The 22718-nt window shown below is 31.7% G+C and overlaps 1 protein-coding gene across 1 annotated transcript; it reads left to right on the forward strand.

Annotated features, from left to right (window-relative positions):
• Window positions 1-17637: 17637 nt before the first annotated feature.
• Window positions 17638-22668, forward strand: LOC134229261 (glucose dehydrogenase [FAD, quinone]-like). Its single transcript, XM_062710973.1, has 11 exons — window positions 17638-17758; window positions 18066-18274; window positions 18522-18711; window positions 19388-19519; window positions 19908-20033; window positions 20237-20400; window positions 20607-20757; window positions 21271-21419; window positions 21564-21756; window positions 22010-22241; window positions 22478-22668. Exons 1-11 carry the CDS (start codon window positions 17638-17640, stop codon window positions 22647-22649), a joined length of 1839 nt encoding a protein of 612 aa, XP_062566957.1. The 3' UTR covers window positions 22650-22668.
• Window positions 22669-22718: the final 50 nt, after the last annotated feature.

Consider the following 22718-nt stretch of genomic DNA (forward strand, 5'->3'; position numbering starts at 1 on the left):
AGTTTACATTTTACTGGTGAGTAAAAATAAGCTCATAATTTGAGATCTATCTTTGTGAGAATTTTTATTAATGATGACGTTTACTCAGGTTTCAGATAACAGAAAGGAAATTTTATAAAGTATAATATGTTAAATCAAAAATTGTTCTAAATGGATATAATAAGTAAGTTTAAAATCGAAATCAATTTAAAAATTTAATATTTTATTATTTAAAGAAAATATACAGGTACAAAAGTCAATGTATGGTAATGCAGAGGAAATTCGGACTAAATTCTTAATTTTTCATTTTTGTCAAAAATTTTGATTTCATTCAATAATAATCACGAAGTAAAGGTTAAATATATTTTTAAACATCATTTTGCAAATATTATTTGTGTTAAAGCTCATAAATTATTTCATATAATTGAATGCTACGAAATAAAGAAATTCAAAAATATGTACAAAAACCATTCCAGACAATATATCTCAATAATTTGATCATTGACCCCATATAATATTAATACCATGAGAATTAGGGCATCAAAAGTAATCTGAGGCTATAGATAGTTTAGAGTTCTTATCAGTCAGATTTTTGTAATATTCGATTTAAAATGGGGAAAAAATATAAATATGACAGAGGGAATTCGGACTGTTATAATTATCACATTTCTGGCCCAAACTCCAATCATTTCTTTATATGAAGCAACGCTGTTCCACTGCCATAATATTTCATTATTTAAAGAGTTTAGTGGCTTGTAATATTTTGTGTGTAGAAAAAATTGGTCATAGTGTGAAAAATTGAGGTATTTCCCGAGAAATACTCAGGGGCCACTAGCATGAAAAGTAGGTCATTGACCTAGTTATTTGAAATTGAAATTTAACACGAGAATCATTGGTGTACAATGTGCAATAGGTGGTTTTTCGTTCTTATCCGTGGAATTTTTGGTCATCTAAGTAAAGGTATACCTTAAGTTTTAAAAACAAGTACATGAATATGCGGAGATAACGAACAGTATTCGAGCTCAAAAGTCCGATAAACAATACAAAATAGGAGTCAAGCAAACACGAACATCAAAACATCAGAGGATGGATCAGGTGACATGGAGGAGTGGACATTTTCTGTTGACCGGCCACACCCGCCGTGTTCTCATTGTCATGATTGCGAAATAACGGAATAAATCCTAGGACAATTCAGTGTATAAATAATGACCTATCAATAAGTATGAAAAAAGTCACCTAACAATCAGTATGAAAAAAGTCAGTCAGAGTTTGACTTTACAAAAATTCGCGAACTAATTGAATAACTTCCATAAAAAAAAACAGTATTTTGTTTCAGTGTTGATTATATTTTAAATCAGTCCTCTCCGATTTTAATGAACATTTATCACAGTTCTGTTCATGCACAAATCACGTGATATAGGCGGTCACGTGACCCCCTCCGTAGTGTTCTGTCACAGAAGGTGAAAGATATATATTTCTTTGCATGTAACTTAATTTTTATAACAAGAAAGTTAATTTATCAGAAATGGTAAAATCTCGGCAATAGAATGAGTGAATAAGACTATGTTTTCCAAAAATAAGCATGGAGACCATCTTGGGAGAGACGTTTATTTAAGGTGGATAGAGAATGGGTATGGCACGCCGATTGGTTCAAAATTATTTTCTGCACGACCTTAAACAAAAATTACACGAGTAAGTAAAAACTTACACAAAGTGAGGAAAGTATACACAAAGCTATTGAAATTTACACAAACTACAGAAAAACTACACAATCAACAAAATATTTACACGATATAGTGAGAAAATTACACAAACATAAAAACGAAAACTGCACGAGTGAGAATACAACATCGACATAATATACGACGCATCCTCATTGCGCACATTTCATTAATATTCATTAGAGAACAGCTCAGGGTGGCTTGGATGCTTGAAACATAAACCTATAAATTTATCCTAAAGGATGAGTAACGTGTTAGTAATATTTATTTAATCTTTTTAAAAAGGATTCAGTCTTTTAGAATTCCGCTAGACTCTCAAGAATATGTACTATGTGTTTTATGCATGTATAAATTTACACACAATCTTAAGTATGGAATATGAACACCCCCGATTAAAAACATTCTACACATGTATAAATAACGTAAAAGGGATGCATATTACCAGATGTGTGTTTAATTGTTAGATTTTTAAATTGTGTCATTCCTCTATCTTTGTCTATATAGCAATTTCTTTTGAAAGTGTAAAACATTGATATAGTAAAGGTCTTCATAAAATTAATAAAAACAGCATGTGATATAATACAGGGCAGTTAACAATAAATCAAACTCTTCTCCTCCACCACCCACTGTGTGTACGTCGGTAATAATTAAGGATGTGGATGCGTGACCTTTTCATATAGAGAGAACCCTCCCTGCTGGTGAAGGAATGAAAGACACCTGTACGCTAATCGATTTATAGTTATTTGACACATCAATAATACTTTTGATTAAGGATTACTAGCAATTCATACAGAGTTGCGATCATCTGGGTTGTGGAATTTGACAGAAAACTTTTTGGAAATAAACAGTAAAAAATAAAAATAAGGCAAATAATTGCGCAACTTTAAGTTTTATATCGAAACGATCAAATATAATTATCAATTTTTTTTTATATAATTATGTATGTGACAAAGTAGAACATGTAGTCTTTAATTTTGAACAATGTGTAGTGATTTCATAAATATCCATGTAAATGTAGAAAATTGTATGTAAATTGTAGTCGTTTTAGTTATGTGAATTTAAGCTTAATATATAATGTTTTTTATCGAGTTTGCTTTGAATAGGTAAAATGCATATAAAGGAGTTAAAACAATTTAAAATTATGACATACAGACACATATAATATCGGTATAGCATCACTTTTAATAGTGGGGAGGGGGTTAGAATTTTTTTTGACAAATTACCTGAAAAGTCTGATTGCATGACAAGCGAAAAGAAAGGCGGAAGGGGGGGGGGGGAGGGTCCAAACTAGAAAATCCTATTTCGTTGAGGTAGTGAGGCACCTTCAATATTCCACCTTCTTTTCGAAACACATAAGCATATATTACTTAGATTTAAACTACCAAACAAAAAAAGGGGATGAGGCTTTTCAGTGGATATTTACGATAGAAAAAGGTTATGTTTGCCAAAGAAAAGAAAACGAAAAGGGGGAGGGACATGCCCCTCCTGATGCTACTAGCTGAAATATTTTTCTATGAATTTAAGCGTACATGAAGTAGTCGATCGAAATCAGGATTGCAATTCAACCTAAAACTATAACGATAAATATTGTAATTTACCGTCCATATCCTGGAATTTGCGCTCGACCTAACAACATTTAAAAATTGAAGGTTAGGGGGTCAGGATATAAGGAATATTTACTGTTGAAAAGTCTATAATACTCAGAAAAAAGTAGGAAGGAGGGGGGACTTCTACAGGCCCGTTTGCCGATTAATTTCATTTTATGATTACTAGTATACAGTCATTTTCTTGTTATAATGGCCATAGATTTGGGTTGAAAAGTGTTATTACAAAAAACTTAAATTAATTAGTGTTTGGGAAATAATAAATCATTAAAAATTTTATGAATACGAATTCTAAATGTAAAGAGAATTTGTTTTCTTTGAAAATATTTGCAAAAATTGTGCTCTATTTGGAACATGATTTATTTGCATTTTTCAAGAATGATAAAACAAGTTTTATATTCTTTTCAATTATTATCAAACTGCAGTATCCATTCCCTTTTTATTTATGACATTGTATGTAGATGTATTTAGTAATTCACAATGTTTTAAAAGTCTTGGTGTGTCATTATGGTCCAACGATTTGAAACTTAAATAAATTTATAATGGGACTCCAATCGATCCACGAGCCAGGTCCGCCACTGATCATGTGTTTTTCCATAGCCAGGATTATTTGAGTAGAGTTTTGTTATTTCATTTGGACAAATTTAATTAACAAAAAACAAAAGCGCATGTACATAGAGTATATAAGTATATTCTCCGTTTATCTGGTCCTTTTTATTAAAAATGAAAACATTTATCAAGTAATCGCCATTGCGAATGAGGGCAACGCTTACAAGAAATATCTTGTTTTTATAAGTTATAAGTTTATAACTGAAAATATGAAATATCATGGAAAAATTCATAACAAAAAGTAGGCTACAGCTAGATATCCAACCAAAATTGATATCGGATATTTTATAAGTTTGGATACATATGTTAATAGAAATAAAATATTTTTATCTTTGACATTAAAAATACGTTGTGTACATCTAAGGTAATCCTCACTTTTTAAATTTAAAAATGTACACATTTGTATATATCCAGCCAACTGAATATTTAATTTCCTATTCCGAAATGGGGAAAAAATCTCCTCAAATGATTTTTTTTAAATCAAGATCCTTGTCAGCCGTACTGTAGTTCATCGTTAGGTACTTTTAGTTCGGAGTCGAGTGCATCATACTCAATGGTACTTTTTTTTAACCCCGCATTGTAGCACAAACGTACTGATTCATTCTTGTTACAATTTTTGTTCGGCATCATATAATACATCCTTGATCTCGGTCAATATAAGAAATTCATAGTATTTTCAAAAAGCTTTTAAATACTCTCGCATAGATCAGATGGAAACACTTCATTCGAAATCGGATTGTAAAAAAGCAACTTCCATTCTCGATAACATTCAGCTTAGCATACATGAAGAGATAAAGAGTACAGAAAACCAAGAACACTATGAATATTCTATGTGCATGGTAATGATATGCGCAGCTGTATGCGCAGTAAAATTGTTTGTGTAATTTTTAGTTTCCTCTGCTCGTGCAATTTTCGATTTTTGTTTGTGCATATCAAACCCTTTAATCGAGTAAAAAAATTCGGATTCGTGTATTTTTCGCTATGTTTGTGTAAAAATCTTTTAAACTATGTGCAATTTTTACCGATACGTGTATTCATATTTTACTCGTGTATATTTTTCTTCTAGCTCGTGTATAAAATCGTGATCGTTGTGCAGAAAATAATTTTGAACCAATCGGTGTGCCATAAATGGGTGCCTCCTTTTTATCATATCTAATAAATGTATGTTCAAAACCTAAAGTAAACAATATCTTAGGTATTTGATAATTATATTATTGTTGAAATATTCAACTATTTTTCAAAGTGTAAATTGGAGGTCTTTGATAGCAAATTGCCTAATTAAAACACATCTCTTTTTAAACTTGCTTTCACTGGGCAACATAACAAGTATCATATCTAACCATCTGCCTTCCTTCACAAAAACGATCAATCCAATCATTGATTAAATTCATAGGAAGTCATTCGACTTAATAAACTGTGTACAAATTATTACACGCTCCTTCAAAGGGATTTCTAAGATATACCATAAATATTACAGTCGTTTGTTGAACGAGTTCGACTGAGACAACCATTTTTCGTCAGAAGTGACCTGCATAGTGACGTCATTTTCACATTGTGACGTCACAAACAGAATCAAATTTTTACTCTGCATATGCTATTTATAGAACTCGTGTATGGATTTCTGTGGACCAATTTTTTTCTAATCTGAATTGTGGTTTTGCAGATACAGAGATAGTTCGCGAACTTTTTGATCACCCCTCGTATAATAAAATTGGCTGACAAGGTCATTATATCAACCATAGAACTTAAGAAATGATTACTTTAACGGTGACTGCTGGTATTCTTGCTTCATCAATGAAATATATGGAGATAGCGAAAAGTATTCAAGCTCAAAAGTCCATAAAACAATACAAAATAAGAGCAAAACAGACACAGACCTCATAAACATCAGAGGTGGGATCAGGTTCCATGGAGGAGTTGGTATCCCCTGCCGACAGGCCAAAACCACCGTTAGCTCCATGTCAAGATCGGGAGATAATGGAAAAATTATTTTTCAATTCAGTGTGTTAATAATTAACTAACAATTGATATGAAAAACGTCAGTCAGCATTTGACTCAATGATAATTTTTATTTACTGACAAGGACATTGTATCGATCAGAGAACATGAAATAATGTCTTTAAACGAGACTGCTGATATTCGTGTTTCATCAGCCTGTTTGTCAATAATTTACAAATTTAGAAATTGTTAATCCGTAGAATAGCTCTTACGTTTCGATTCAACTGACAGATTGCTACATAAGTAATAAGGGAAGTTGAAGTTGATTACAATTAATGTCAGGTTTTCAGCATATCACAACTAAGGACATTGCAGGTTACTGCCATTGAATTATTACTCTTGATAAGAAGTTATAAAAAGCAATGTTCAGATGACAAGTTCGAATTACAAATATTTATGTATACCTGAGTACTACAGTATTTCATTGTGGATCAACTTTATCACTACTGTCCAGGTCAAAAGTGTTTACCTTTTGATTTAATATGGGATAGATAGGGACCGAGAAAGGTAAGCATCTACCAAGGGTGTCTTCTACCTATTCCCACTTTTTAAAAATCTCATTTCCACCTATTCCCACTTGCAAATAACAATAGATGTTTTGATATAGTAATTATGTTTTTGAAGCAAGTATTAATAACACTTGTAATGTTTAATTTGAGATCTGTAATAGCATATTTTGCATAATTATGTTCTGCGGTTCGTATTAACAATACCCTATACATGTATGTATAACAATATAGCAAGCTAGAAGCCTATTGACCTTGACGGTTACATGGGTACTATGACCTCATCTAATATTATCCTTTTTGTTAAATATGGAACTGGAGCACGAAACCCTTTGGACATGAATTACCATTTTCATATGGAACTTTTTATTCATTGTCAATTATCTCAGAGTGTGTTACCTACTTTTCTTCGGGGAAAACATATTTTAAATAATGGGTGAGAAAATTATTTATATTTGATCAACATTTCCATATTCTAAGATCCGAGGAAAAAATTCTAGAAAAGGACCAAGGACAGGAAAATCCAAAACAAATTGGGGAAATAATATAAAGAACTGAAATGCATACAAGAAATGGAGCATAAGACCGATGTGGCCCGTCGACAGGGGATGCTTATTTTTCAATGGCACCTATAATCCCACCTGATGTTTTAGAAGTCGTTGTTTGTTCTACTATCATCTATGTCCACATTTCAATTATTTAGTAAAATTAAAAGTATTTATTGCAGTATAATTCGTTAGAGTAATTGACATGCAAACAATTTAGATGTCCACCCAGTAGTAAATAAAGATTTTCAAAGACCTTATTTGTTTTGGTGGTTTAAGTCATCATGCTCTTTGGGACCTTGAAATTGAAAGTTTTTTTTCCAGATAAACCATAGATCTTAAATGTAATTTAACGAATAAAACTAGTGAAAAAAATCTAAAATTATATTATCAAGTATGTACGGAAGCGTATTAGGGCCGCAGCAGTATTTTTTTTTAATTTGTTATAACAAATTATTAATTTGTTTAAACAAATTATTAATTTGTTTAAACAAATTATTAATTTGTTATAACAAAGTATTAATTTGTTATAACAAATTATTAATTTGTTATAACAAATTATTAATTTGTTATAAAAAATTATCAGTTTGTTATAACAAATTGATAATTTGTTATAACAAATTGATAATTTGTTTAAACAAATTACTAATTTGTTTAAACAAATTACTAATTTGTTATAACAGATTAATAATTTGTTATAACAAATTATTAATTTGATTTAACAGATTATTAATTTGTTAAAACAAATTATTAATTTGATATAACAAATTACTAATTTGATAAAACAAATTAGTAATTTGTTGTAACAAATTAATAATTTGTTATAACAAATTACTAATTTGTTATAACAAATTACTATTTTTGGATATTTGACATGTACACAGAACTATGGAATCTATATCAGATTAGAAATCTTTGAAATATTGAATTTGTGAAACAATAAGCACACAGTCTGCAAAGCTTTTGACCTATATGTTTCTTCTAGCAGCTCAGAGTTTTCACTTCAAACATCAACGTCATGATAAATTGCATCAATGTCCTAGATTCTATTCCTTATAGCTTGTTCTTAGAAGCTTTAATGAAAGTTTGTCCATATCTCAATAATTTGATCATTGACCCCATATAATATTAATACCATGAGAATTAGGGCATCAAAAGTAATCTGAGGCTATAGATAGTTTAGAGTTCTTATCAGTCAGATTTTTGTAATATTCGATTTAAAATGGGGAAAAAATATAAATATGACAGAGGGAATTCGGACTGTTATAATTATCACATTTCTGGCCCAAACTCCAATCATTTCTTTATGTGAAGCAACGCTGTTCCACTGCCATAATATTTCATTATTTAAAGAGTTTAGTGGCTTGTAATATTTTGTGTGTAGAAAAAATTGGTCATAGTGTGAAAAATTGAGGTATTTCCCGAGAAATACTCAGGGGCCACTAGCATGAAAAGTAGGTCATTGACCTAGTTATTTGAAATTGAAATTTAACACAAGAATCATTGGTGTACAATGTGCAATAGGTGGTTTTTCGTTCTTATCCGTGGAATTTTTGGTCATCTAAGTAAAGGTATACCTTAAGTTTTAAAAACAAGTACATGAATATGTGGAGATAACGAACAGTATTCAAGCTCAAAAGTCCAATAAACGATACAAAATAGGAGTCGAGCAAACACGAACATCCAAAACATCAGAGGATGGATCAGGTGACATGGAGGAGTGGACATTTTCTGTTGACCGGCCACACCCGCCGTGTTCTCATTGTCATGATTGCGAAATAACGGAATAAATCCTAGGACAATTCAGTGTATAAATAATGACCTATCAATAAGTATGAAAAAAGTCACCTAACAATCAGTATGAAAAAAGTCAGTCAGAGTTTGACTTTACAAAAATTCGCGAACTAATTGAATAACTTCCATAAAAAAAAACAGTATTTTGTTTCAGTGTTGATTATATTTTAAATCAGTCCTCTCCGATTTTAATGAACATTTATCACAGTTCTGTTCATGCACAAATCACGTGATATAGGCGGTCACGTGACCCCCTCCGTAGTGTTCTGTCACAGAAGGTGAAAGATATATATTTCTTTGCATGTAACTTAATTTTTATAACAAGAAAGTTAATTTATCAGAAATGGTAAAATCTCGGCAATAGAATGAGTGAATAAGACTATGTTTTCCAAAAATAAGCATGGAGACCATCTTGGGAGAGACGTTTATTTAAGGTGGATAGAGAATGGGTATGGCACGCCGATTGGTTCAAAATTATTTTCTGCACGACCTTAAACAAAAATTACACGAGTAAGTAAAAACTTACACAAAGTGAGGAAAGTATACACAAAGCTATTGAAATTTACACAAACTACAGAAAAACTACACAATCAACAAAATATTTACACGATATAGTGAGAAAATTACACAAACATAAAAACGAAAACTGCACGAGTGAGAATACAACATCGACATAATATACGACGCATCCTCATTGCGCACATTTCATTAATATTCATTGGAGAACAGCTCAGGGTGGCTTGGATGCTTGAAACATAAACCTATAAATTTATCCTAAAGGATGAGTAACGTGTTAGTAATATTTATTTAATCTTTTTAAAAAGGATTCAGTCTTTTAGAATTCCGCTAGACTCTCAAGAATATGTACTATGTGTTTTATGCATGTATAAATTTACACACAATCTTAAGTATGGAATATGAACACCCCCGATTAAAAACATTCTACACATGTATAAATAACGTAAAAGGGATGCATATTACCAGATGTGTGTTTAATTGTTAGATTTTTAAATTGTGTCATTCCTCTATCTTTGTCTATATAGCAATTTCTTTTGAAAGTGTAAAACATTGATATAGTAAAGGTCTTCATAAAATTAATAAAAACAGCATGTGATATAATACAGGGCAGTTAACAATAAATCAAACTCTTCTCCTCCACCACCCACTGTGTGTACGTCGGTAATAATTAAGGATGTGGATGCGTGACCTTTTCATATAGAGAGAACCCTCCCTGCTGGTGAAGGAATGAAAGACACCTGTACGCTAATCGATTTATAGTTATTTGACACATCAATAATACTTTTGATTAAGGATTACTAGCAATTCATACAGAGTTGCGATCATCTGGGTTGTGGAATTTGACAGAAAACTTTTTGGAAATAAACAGTAAAAAATAAAAATAAGGCAAATAATTGCGCAACTTTAAGTTTTATATCGAAACGATCAAATATAATTATTAATTTTTTTTTATATAATTATGTATGTGACAAAGTAGAACATGTAGTCTTTAATTTTGAACAATGTGTAGTGATTTCATAAATATCCATGTAAATGTAGAAAATTGTATGTAAATTGTAGTCGTTTTAGTTATGTGAATTTAAGCTTAATATATAATGTTTTTTATCGAGTTTGCTTTGAATAGGTAAAATGCATATAAAGGAGTTAAAACAATTTAAAATTATGACATACAGACACATATAATATCGGTATAGCATCACTTTTAATAGTGGGGAGGGGGTTAGAATTTTTTTTGACAAATTACCTGAAAAGTCTGATTGCATGACAAGCGAAAAGAAAGGCGGAAGGGGGGGGGGGGATAGGGTCCAAACTAGAAAATCCTATTTCGTTGAGGTAGTGAGGCACCTTCAATATTCCACCTTCTTTTCGAAACACATAAGCATATATTACTTAGATTTAAACTACCAAACAAAAAAAGGGGATGAGGCTTTTCAGTGGATATTTACGATAGAAAAAGGTTATGTTTGCCAAAGAAAAGAAAACGAAAAGGGGGAGGGACATGCCCCTCCTGATGCTACTAGCTGAAATATTTTTCTATGAATTTAAGCGTACATGAAGTAGTCGATCGAAATCAGGATTGCAATTCAACCTAAAACTATAACGATAAATATTGTAATTTACCGTCCATATCCTGGAATTTGCGCTCGACCTAACAACATTTAAAAATTGAAGGTTAGGGGGTCAACCAGGATATAAGGAATATTTACTGTTGAAAAGTCTATAATACTCAGAAAAAAGTAGGAAGGAGGGGGGACTTCTACAGGCCCGTTTGCCGATTAATTTCATTTTATGATTACTAGTATACAGTCATTTTCTTGTTATAATGGCCATAGATTTGGGTTGAAAAGTGTTATTACAAAAAACTTAAATTAATTAGTGTTTGGGAAATAATAAATCATTAAAAATTTTATGAATACGAATTCTAAATGTAAAGAGAATTTGTTTTCTTTGAAAATATTTGCAAAAATTGTGCTCTATTTGGAACATGATTTATTTGCATTTTTCAAGAATGATAAAACAAGTTTTATATTCTTTTCAATTATTATCAAACTGCAGTATCCATTCCCTTTTTATTTATGACATTGTATGTAGATGTATTTAGTAATTCACAATGTTTTAAAAGTCTTGGTGTGTCATTATGGTCCAACGATTTGAAACTTAAATAAATTTATAATGGGACTCCAATCGATCCACGAGCCAGGTCCGCCACTGATCATGTGTTTTTCCATAGCCAGGATTATTTGAGTAGAGTTTTGTTATTTCATTTGGACAAATTTAATTAACAAAAAACAAAAGCGCATGTACATAGAGTATATAAGTATATTCTCCGTTTATCTGGTCCTTTTTATTAAAAATGAAAACATTTATCAAGTAATCGCCATTGCGAATGAGGGCAACGCTTACAAGAAATATCTTGTTTTTATAAGTTATAAGTTTATAACTGAAAATATGAAATATCATGGAAAAATTCATAACAAAAAGTAGGCTACAGCTAGATATCCAACCAAAATTGATATCGGATATTTTATAAGTTTGGATACATATGTTAATAGAAATAAAATATTTTTATCTTTGACATTAAAAATACGTTGTGTACATCTAAGGTAATCCTCACTTTTTAAATTTAAAAATGTACACATTTGTATATATCCAGCCAACTGAATATTTAATTTCCTATTCCGAAATGGGGAAAAAATCTCCTCAAATGATTTTTTTAAATCAAGATCCTTGTCAGCCGTACTGTAGTTCATCGTTAGGTACTTTTAGTTCGGAGTCGAGTGCATCATACTCAATGGTACTTTTTTTAACCCCGCATTGTAGCACAAACGTACTGATTCATTCTTGTTACAATTTTTGTTCGGCATCATATAATACATCCTTGATCTCGGTCAATATAAGAAATTCATAGTATTTTCAAAAAGCTTTTAAATACTCTCGCATAGATCAGATGGAAACACTTCATTCGAAATCGGATTGTAAAAAAGCAACTTCCATTCTCGATAACATTCAGCTTAGCATACATGAAGAGATAAAGAGTACAGAAAACCAAGAACACTATGAATATTCTATGTGCATGGTAATGATATGCGCAGCTGTATGCGCAGTAAAATTGTTTGTGTAATTTTTAGTTTCCTCTGCTCGTGCAATTTTCGATTTTTGTTTGTGCATATCAAACCCTTTAATCGAGTAAAAAAATTCGGATTCGTGTATTTTTCGCTATGTTTGTGTAAAAATCTTTTAAACTATGTGCAATTTTTACCGATACGTGTATTCATATTTTACTCGTGTATATTTTTCTTCTAGCTCGTGTATAAAATCGTGATCGTTGTGCAGAAAATAATTTTGAACCAATCGGTGTGCCATAAATGGGTGCCTCCTTTTTATCATATCTAATAAATGTATGTTCAAAACCTAAAGTAAACAATATCTTAGGTATTTGATAATTATATTATTGTTGAAATATTCAACTATTTTTCAAAGTGTAAATTGGAGGTCTTTGATAGCAAATTGCCTAATTAAAACACATCTCTTTTTAAACTTGCTTTCACTGGGCAACATAACAAGTATCATATCTAACCATCTGCCTTCCTTCACAAAAACGATCAATCCAATCATTGATTAAATTCATAGGAAGTCATTCGACTTAATAAACTGTGTACAAATTATTACACGCTCCTTCAAAGGGATTTCTAAGATATACCATAAATATTACAGTCGTTTGTTGAACGAGTTCGACTGAGACAACCATTTTTCGTCAGAAGTGACCTGCATAGTGACGTCATTTTCACATTGTGACGTCACAAACAGAATCAAATTTTTACTCTGCATATGCTATTTATAGAACTCGTGTATGGATATCTGTGGACCAATTTTTTTCTAATCTGAATTGTGGTTTTGCAGATACAGAGATAGTTCGCGAACTTTTTGATCACCCCTCGTATAATAAAATTGGCTGACAAGGTCATTATATCAACCATAGAACTTAAGAAATGATTACTTTAACGGTGACTGCTGGTATTCTTGCTTCATCAATGAAATATATGGAGATAGCGAAAAGTATTCAAGCTCAAAAGTCCATAAAACAATACAAAATATGAGCAAAACAGACACAGACCTCATAAACATCAGAGGTGGGATCAGGTTCCATGGAGGAGTTGGTATCCCCTGCCGACAGGCCAAAACCACCGTTAGCTCCATGTCAAGATCGGGAGATAATGGAAAAATTATTTTTCAATTCAGTGTGATAATAATTAACTAACAATTGATATGAAAAACGTCAGTCAGCATTTGACTCTATAATAATTTTTATTTGCTGACAAGGACATTGTATCGATCAGAGAACATGAAATAATGTCTTTAAACGAGACTGCTGATATTCGTGTTTCATCAGCCTGTTTGTCAATAATTTACAAATTTAGAAATTGTTAATCCGTAGAATAGCTCTTACGTTTCGATTCAACTGACAGATTGCTACATAAGTAATAAGGGAAGTTGAAGTTGATTACAATTAATGTCAGGTTTTCAGCATATCACAACTAAGGACATTGCAGGTTACTGCCATTGAATTATTACTCTTGATAAGAAGTTATAAAAAGCAATGTTCAGATGACAAGTTCGAATTACAAATATTTATGTATACCTGAGTACTACAGTATTTCATTGTGGATCAACTTTATCACTACTGTCCAGGTCAAAAGTGTTTACCTTTTGATTTAATATGGGATAGATAGGGACCGAGAAAGGTAAGCATCTACCAAGGGTGTCTTCTACCTATTCCCACTTTTTAAAAATCTCATTTTCACCTATTCCCACTTGCAAATAACAATAGATGTTTTGATATATAGTAATTATGTTTTTGAAGCAAGTATTAATAACACTTGTAATGTTTAATTTGAGATCTGTAATAGCATATTTTGCATAATTATGTTCTGCGGTTCGTATTAACAATACCCTATACATGTATGTATAACAATATAGCAAGCTAGAAGCCTATTGACCTTGACGGTTACATGGGTACTATGACCTCATCTAATATTATCCTTTTTGTTAAATATGGAACTGGAGCACGAAACCCTTTGGACATGAATTACCATTTTCATATGGAACTTTTTATTCATTGTCAATTATCTCAGAGTGTGTTACCTACTTTTCTTCGGGGAAAACATATTTTAAATAATGGGTGAGAAAATTATTTATATTTGATCAACATTTCCATATTCTAAGATCCGAGGAAAAAATTCTAGAAAAGGACCAAGGACAGGAAAATCCAAAACAAATTGGGGAAATAATATAAAGAACTGAAATGCATACAAGAAATGGAGCATAAGACCGATGTGGCCCGTCGACAGGGGATGCTTATTTTTCAATGGCACCTATAATCCCACCTGATGTTTTAGAAGTCGTTGTTTGTTCTACTATCATCTATGTCCACATTTCAATTATTTAGTAAAATTAAAAGTATTTATTGCAGTATAATTCGTTAGAGTAATTGACATGCAAACAATTTAGATGTCCACCCAGTAGTAAATAAAGATTTTCAAAGACCTTATTTGTTTTGGTGGTTTAAGTCATCATGCTCTTTGGGACCTTGAAATTGAAAGTTTTTTTTCCAGATAAACCATAGATCTTAAATGTAATTTAACGAATAAAACTAGTGAAAAAAATCTAAAATTATATTATCAAGTATGTACGGAAGCGTATTAGGGCCGCAGCAGTATTTTTTTTTAATTTGTTATAACAAATTATTAATTTGTTTAAACAAATTATTAATTTGTTTAAACAAATTATTAATTTGTTATAACAAAGTATTAATTTGTTATAACAAATTATTAATTTGTTATAACAAATTATTAATTTGTTAAAACAAATTAATAATTTGTTATAACAAATTAATAATTTGTTTAAACAAATTACTAATTTGATATAACAGATTACTAATTTGTTTAAACTAATTATTAATTTGTTATACAGATTATTAATTTGATTTAACAGATTATTAATTTGTTAAAACAAATTAATAATTTGTTATTACAAATTACTAATTTGTTATAACAGATTAATAATTTGTTGTAACAAATTAATAATTTGTTATAACAAATTACTAATTTGTTATAACAAATTACTATTTTTGGATATTTGACATGTACACAGAACTATGGAATCTATATCAGATTAGAAATCTTTGAAATATTGAATTTGTGAAACAATAAGCACACAGTCTGCAAAGCTTTTGACCTATATGTTTCTTCTAGCAGCTCAGAGTTTTCACTTCAAACATCAACGTCATGATAAATTGCATCAATGTCCTAGATTCTATTCCTTATAGCTTGTTCTTAGAAGCTTTAATGAAAGTTTGTCCATAAGTGCCCCCCCCCCCCCACCCCCTTCCGACTCTGCACAGTCATATCACCCAATTCGTATGCTAGGAAAAATATTATCTTATTTGAGCCATGCAACAGAATGTTACAATATAAATTGTTTTATTATATCCCCCCGCTTGAAAAGTGGGAGGGTATACTGTAATCGGTATGTCCGTCCGTCCGTCTGTTACGCTTTGGAGTACCCATCTCTTATCCGCAACTCCTCTTATACCACGAAGTGAAATTTAATGAAACTTTCACAGAATCTTTATTACATATTGCCATTGTGCACCTCCTATTTTACTTTTTGATCCGACACATATTTTGGGTTTCCCGACTTTGTCATTATAAGCATATGGGAGGCGGGGGGGGGGGGGTTATAATTTAGTGAGCTCATTGCTTACAGTACCTCTAGTTTGTGTTTTGTTTTTGTTCATTCTAACCCACCCCTCTCTCTCTCTCTCTGGATTCTTTCTTTACATGTTACATGATCTACTTTGAATATTGCTTTTCGACAGGCATTTATGTCTACTGTTCAACCCAATTCATGTGTAAAGAATAAAATCTTTAAACCAAACCCAATTCTATATATGCAAAATCCTGGATCTGCACCCGTGGTGAACCTCCATGGTTTCCTATAAAGCTGTGAGCAACAGAGGCACCATTGACCAAAATGAATTTGCGGATAAATTATCAAGAAAAAAAAACATTCCGTAACAACCTTCCCCGGAAAACGAACAAAAAAATAAAACCCACAATATTCTTGAGTGGGTATCTCCTGGTGAAATTTAATTTTAAATTCCTAATGTGTCATTCAATTCTTTTGTATTCATGATATTTTTTAATAATAAATAAAGAGCCTGCTGAAAAAGCTCTCAATAGTCCCACTAAAGCCTTATTATTTGCCAAAAACTTTGACAGTTGCAAATCATTTTCATAAATCCGACATATACTAAGATTTTTAATTTGATCTGGCTTTCGTAGATTGTATACATTTCAAATTTTGTCAAAAATAGTTATTTGTTTTATCAAATTACTAATTTGTTATAACAAATTATCAATTTGTTATAACAAATAATCAATTTGTTTAAACAAATTAATAATTTGTTATAACAAATTATCAATTTGTTATAACAAACTAGAGGTACTGTGAGCGATGAGCTCACTAAATGATACCCCCCGCCTCCCATATGGTTAAAACTGGTGAAAAAGTCCATGTTTTCCTGTGGCTGGAAAACTCAAAATATGTGTCGGATCAAAAAGTAAAATAGGAGGTGCACAATGGCAATATGTAATAAAGATTCTGTGAAAGTTGCATCAAATTTTACTGAGTGGTTTAGGAGGAGTTGCAAGATGGGTACCCCAAAGCGTAACAGACGGACGGACGGACAGACGGAAGGACGGACGGACAGACGTACAGACGGACGGAATTAACGATTACTATATACCCTCCCGCTTTTCAAGCGGGGGGTATAATAATCAATTTGTTTAAACAAATTAATAATTTGTTATAACAAATTATCAATATGTTTAAACAAATTATCAATTTGTTTAAACAAATTATCAATTTGTTTAAACAAATTATTAATTTGTTATAACAAATTATCAATTTGTTATAACAAATTAATTTAATTTGTTATAACAAATTAATAATTTGTTTAAACAAATTAATAATTTGTTATAACAAATTATCAATTTGTTATGACAAATTATCAGTTTGTTATAACAAATTAATAATTTGTTTAAACAAATTAATAATTTGTTATAACAAATTTAAAAAAAATACTGCTGCGGCCCTAATACGCTTCCGTAAGTATGCCTAATTTATTTAACTCAGTTAATTTGTACATGTGGAAGAAGGGACAAATACCTTTTAAATTTGCGAAACACAATAATGTTCAGAAATCAGATGAACAGTTACTTGTTTAAAATGTTAATTCATCTGACCCTATCAAGCTGTTTCAGAGTTAAACTTGCCAAGGTAAACTTCAATTCAGAAGACGATGATCCAAAAAGGGGCTATAATTGCCTTCATACTTGGTGTTATTGTTCTATACTCTACGAACCACAAGGTTGGAAAACTGGAACTTATCTCATTCAACTCTTCATACGATTACATAATCTGTAAGTAGAGAAAATATTACATTATTATGTATCTGTTTATTTTAAGTAGATATTTCATTCAGAGAATGGACGAATTCAAAATTCTCAATAATTGTTCTATGATGTTTTACGTCAATTTAACGCGAAAATTTCACAAGTTATAACTAGATCTTGAATTTGAAAAGATTAATCTGATAAAAGAGGGTTACACGGATTTCTCAAATTGTCACTTTCAGTAGCACATACTTCTATGACGGCGTAAAGCGTGCTTCTCTATTATCATATTACTTCATTTATAGCTTTTCTGGTTTTCACTTTCGTTTGGCAGTAGGAGCTGGATCGGCCGGGTGTGTCCTCGCAAACAGACTTTCAGAAAATCCAGAATCCTCGGTACTTATCCTGGAAGCTGGGGGTTCCGAAGATGAAAATGCAGATATAAGTGTTCCTATCTCTTCTGCATTTGTTCAGCTATCAAAACAGGACTGGATGTTCCGAACTGCACCACAGAAGAAAGCATGTTTGGCAATGCGTGACAGGGTAGGTACGCCTTTATTAGATTTTTAAAAAGAGCTATTGAACATTCTTACATAATTTGATATCTAAAAGATAAAGTGGTGCATCAAACTACGAGAAAAAGATTTCCAAAGATTTATCATGATTATTGCAAAGGAAATGAGAATCACGTTCGTGTGTTAACTTTATCATAAAAACATCAAAATGCATTATATACATAAACACTACCAAAGAGTGTTTTATCGTATTTCCTTTTCATTTCTTTTTTCAGAAGTCTGCCTGGCCACGAGGAAAGGTTCTTGGCGGTAGTAGTAACTTAAATTATATGCAATATGTCCGCGGCAGTCGCCATGACTACGATGGCTGGGCCAAGGAGGGGTGTAAAGGATGGAGCTATAAAGATGTTCTTCCGTATTTTATTAAATCCGAGGATATAAAAATTCCAGAACTTATGAATTCAGGTACAAATAACCTTATTAATTTAACCTTAATAATTTTATAGACCGTTGGTCTTATACCTAGTATTATAGCTGGTTTAAAATGACCAAAGACTATTTTGAATTTGCTAATTTCCATGGCAAATGGAATCTAAAATACACGTTTTTCTTCGGGGAAAAGTCATATTTATAATGATCGAAAAAGAAAAGAAACTATTTTATACCTTGATTATTAGAAAAACTTAGTATCATTTTTTCTTTTTAAATTGGTTTATAGAAGTATGATGATATGTTTTATAAATGTAGCACTAAATTGTATGACAAACGATATGACTAAATTTTCCATCGTCAACTTTCCTTAATTATGCAGTAATATCCTGCTTTCATCTATTTTTAAACTGAGGAATGCTACTCACACATATGTTGATGTTACATGCAGGGATTTTAACAACCTAAATGAGCCATCATTTAGAAAATCCTATGGCCTTTCTTACCTCATCAGCAAAGTATAACCTATCATTGTGTCGGGGTTTTTTTTGGCTGACTTTTTTTTATATCAATTGTTAGTTCTTTGTTCTTGTAACATATTTGACTATGGAATGTATCGTCTATTTAATCACATTACGTATATCGAGAAAACATTAGTGTCCGATGCATGTGTCCGGTTTGCATGTTGTATACATAGTATTTTGCTTTTTAGCATACCATGGAAGAGGGGGATATTTGTCCGTTACTGACGCGACTGCCACACCCCTTGGTAGAAATGTGTATGCACGTGCAATGGAAGAGCTTGGTCACTCTATTACAGACTGTAATGGAAAATCACAAATAGGTTAGTCTCTACACCTCGTATAAGTTTTCATCTGCCCATCATGACGTAAAGCGTTTATTTACTCAATTTCTCTCCCTGCAAAGTTTTGAATTAATATAAGCTAGGTGTAGAGTAAAGACACGAAAATTCTCAAGGACAATTAATGAATAATACAGAAAAATGTAAATATTAATTATTTGCCCCAACTGAGAATAGGAGTTAGGAAGATAAACATGTAGTTATTTCTTCAACCACTACTCCTCTTTGGCTCCACACTACCTTTTTTTATATTTGCCTTAAAATACCTCATGCACTTACTCAGTTTCTATATATCTATCTTCTCTTTTGTACAATCTTTACAAACCACTGATTAACGCTGGTTCTGATATAATTCATGCATTTTAAACAGGTTACTGTGCGTCTCAAGAAAATGTTGGAAATGGAGAACGTTGGAGCACCGTCAAGGCCTTTCTAAGACCTGCCATGGAACGCCAAAACCTGCATGTCTCTATAAACTCTTATGTTACCAAGGTAAACTCGAAATGGAAATTTGATTTTTCATTTCATTAATAATCTTATTTTTATGCATCGTTAAGAAATTAAATTTATTTGGCGTGATATTCAATACTTTTGTTCTGTTATCAATCACAATTTGATGATATACGAGTCATGCGAGTGATATTCGAAAAATATGAAAATACATGTATGTATATCTTCCTTAATTTTATCCAAGATTCTGATTAAAAAATAAGAGGGCAGTTGGAGTATCCTTTGTTCGAGATAACAGGAAGTACGTCATAATGGCGAACAAGGAGGTGATTGTCTCAGCAGGTTCAGTGCAGTCACCCCAGATCTTGATGTTGTCTGGAATAGGACCAAAGGAACATCTCACATCCATGGGGGTACGACACAAATATATAGAATGATCTCCATACATGTACATTTTAATTTTATAATTGAAAATGTTAGATATATCATCAATTTCTTGAGACCATTAAATAGGTTTTACAACTGGTTACAAAATTATTTTTATTAGTTGTTCAATATTATGACTATGAAGAATACAATAGAATTTGATCTGTTCGACAAAGAAATGACTTCTGTTCAGATCCCAGTGGTCGCCGATCTGCCAGTAGGAGAAAATTTACAGGATCACTTGAAGACGTTCTTAGACTTCCATGACAACACCACCAGTTCTGCCTCCAGAACTAAGATAATGTCACCCCTATCACAGATGCAGTACAAGGCATTTAAGTCAGGTAAACTGTTTTTGATAAAAAAAAAATTATGTATATGATTTATATGTATTTTGTACTAATAAGTGAACATCAATAGTAGTATATTATAAGAAAATTACGTTTTTAATGTCATTCTGCTTTAAAAGTTTGGGTTCATTCTGACATTTTGCTTAATAATATGTCAAAAAAGTAGGGATTCTCTCGAAGTCGAGGGTTCGTTATGTTTTTTTATCTTCCTGATTTTTTTTTCAAAAATGCGAAATTTGCAATGCTATAATTTATTTTAAAATTCTTTCAAACTTTTTCAATTTTTGTACAAGGTTCAGTTTGTATTTTAATGGAGATCACATACCCAGAACTATACACCAAACCTAGACTGTTCTTTCTGTGTCTATGATCTGTTGTGATTTCAAACATGATTCAATCATTGTTTTAGTATGCCACTTTGTAGTTTTCATTTTTATTTAATCTATTTATGCATTAAAATTTAATTTGGGTATTTTATTACATAGAATGCATTAAACATTATTGTAGGAATAATGAGCAGGCCTCATACGGAGGGAACCGCATTTCTCACGGAGGATGAAAACCTTCCGCCGCATATTGAGCTTCATTTCTTCAGCTTTATGTATGAGCCCGAGCTCACCGACCTGTTCTTAGACATGCTTAATATAGATAGAAAGGTACATGTTGTTATTATTTTTATTTTATTTCTCTTTGGCTTTAATTTTTTATCAAGCTTACTTGCGCAGAAAAATTTAATAATCATACCGTATTCAGCAGTGTGCCTTTTTACAAATGTTTGCTTGTGCTTTTTCAATATGAAGCTAAAGGAAGGAAAACAGCGGGAGTTTCAAAGAAACAAAGACCGAAACATTGGAACATTTAGTGTACTCCCGGTTCTTCTTCATCCCAAAAGTCGGGGGACCATCCGCCTTCAGAGTAATGATCCTTTTGATCCGCCACTCATTGACCCAAACTATCTCGACCACCCGGATGATATCAAAACATTCTTAAAAGGTATTCAAATTTTATCTAATGTGTTTAAATCAAAATTAAATGTGATGATCTGATTAGAGACGTTTTATTAGAAGAGAGTGTTAATGCACATTAGTATGTGTTCAAACTTCAAAGCATTAAACATAAAGACTTCGGTTAGTGTCTGCTTCGGTAAACTTTTGTGCATCTTCATAGTGAATGCATTTTCTCAAACATTGCAGTTTGGAGTTTTGTGGCACACGTTGAAAAATGATATGTACTGATATTTTTCTAGGCGTTCGAGAGATTATAAAATTGGGGGACACTGTAGCTTTCAAGTCAATTGGTGCCTCATCCCAGGATCCACTTGAGACGTACCTACCTCAGTGTGACGATCTTTCTCCTGGATCAGACGAGTATTGGATCTGTAGACTGAGGCATATAACGTACACAGTATATCATCCAACGTCCACTTGTCGAATGGGAGCAAAGGATGACCCGACAGCAGTTGTAGATCATGAACTTAAGTTGGTTACATTAATATATATTCACTTCATTATTTTTGCAATGCTTAAAGTGTCTTACCTCATTTGTGACAAATGATAGAATTTTGTATTGAAGATTTTCGTAATGATATTCTTCATCTAACAATACGAGTATCATTCTGTAAATCCAAAGATTCTGCAAATAGTATTATAATAAGAAATTTCAAAATGTTTGAAGAAAAAGGAATAGTCATGCACTAAAAATCTTTACTTTATAGGGTGAAGGGGGTTCAAGGTCTACGAGTGGTGGATGCGTCCGTCATGCGCAATGTACCCTCGGGAAATACAAATGCTCCAACAATCATGATTGCAGAAAAAGCTGCGGATATGATAAGAAATATAGACAGCGTGAAATTCATTAGAGAAAAAACAGATAAATTGCAATACTGACAATTAGTACCATGTAGTTCATGACTGCTTCGTTCATGTAACCGAAAGAAATCGTTATAAAATGCAGTA

The sequence above is a fragment of the Saccostrea cucullata genome, unplaced genomic scaffold (assembly GCF_032062105.1).
Source record: "Saccostrea cucullata isolate Sc308-1 unplaced genomic scaffold, CSIRO_AGI_Scuc_v1 ctg1320, whole genome shotgun sequence".
In the NCBI taxonomy this organism is placed as follows: Eukaryota; Metazoa; Mollusca; class Bivalvia; order Ostreida; family Ostreidae; genus Saccostrea; species Saccostrea cuccullata.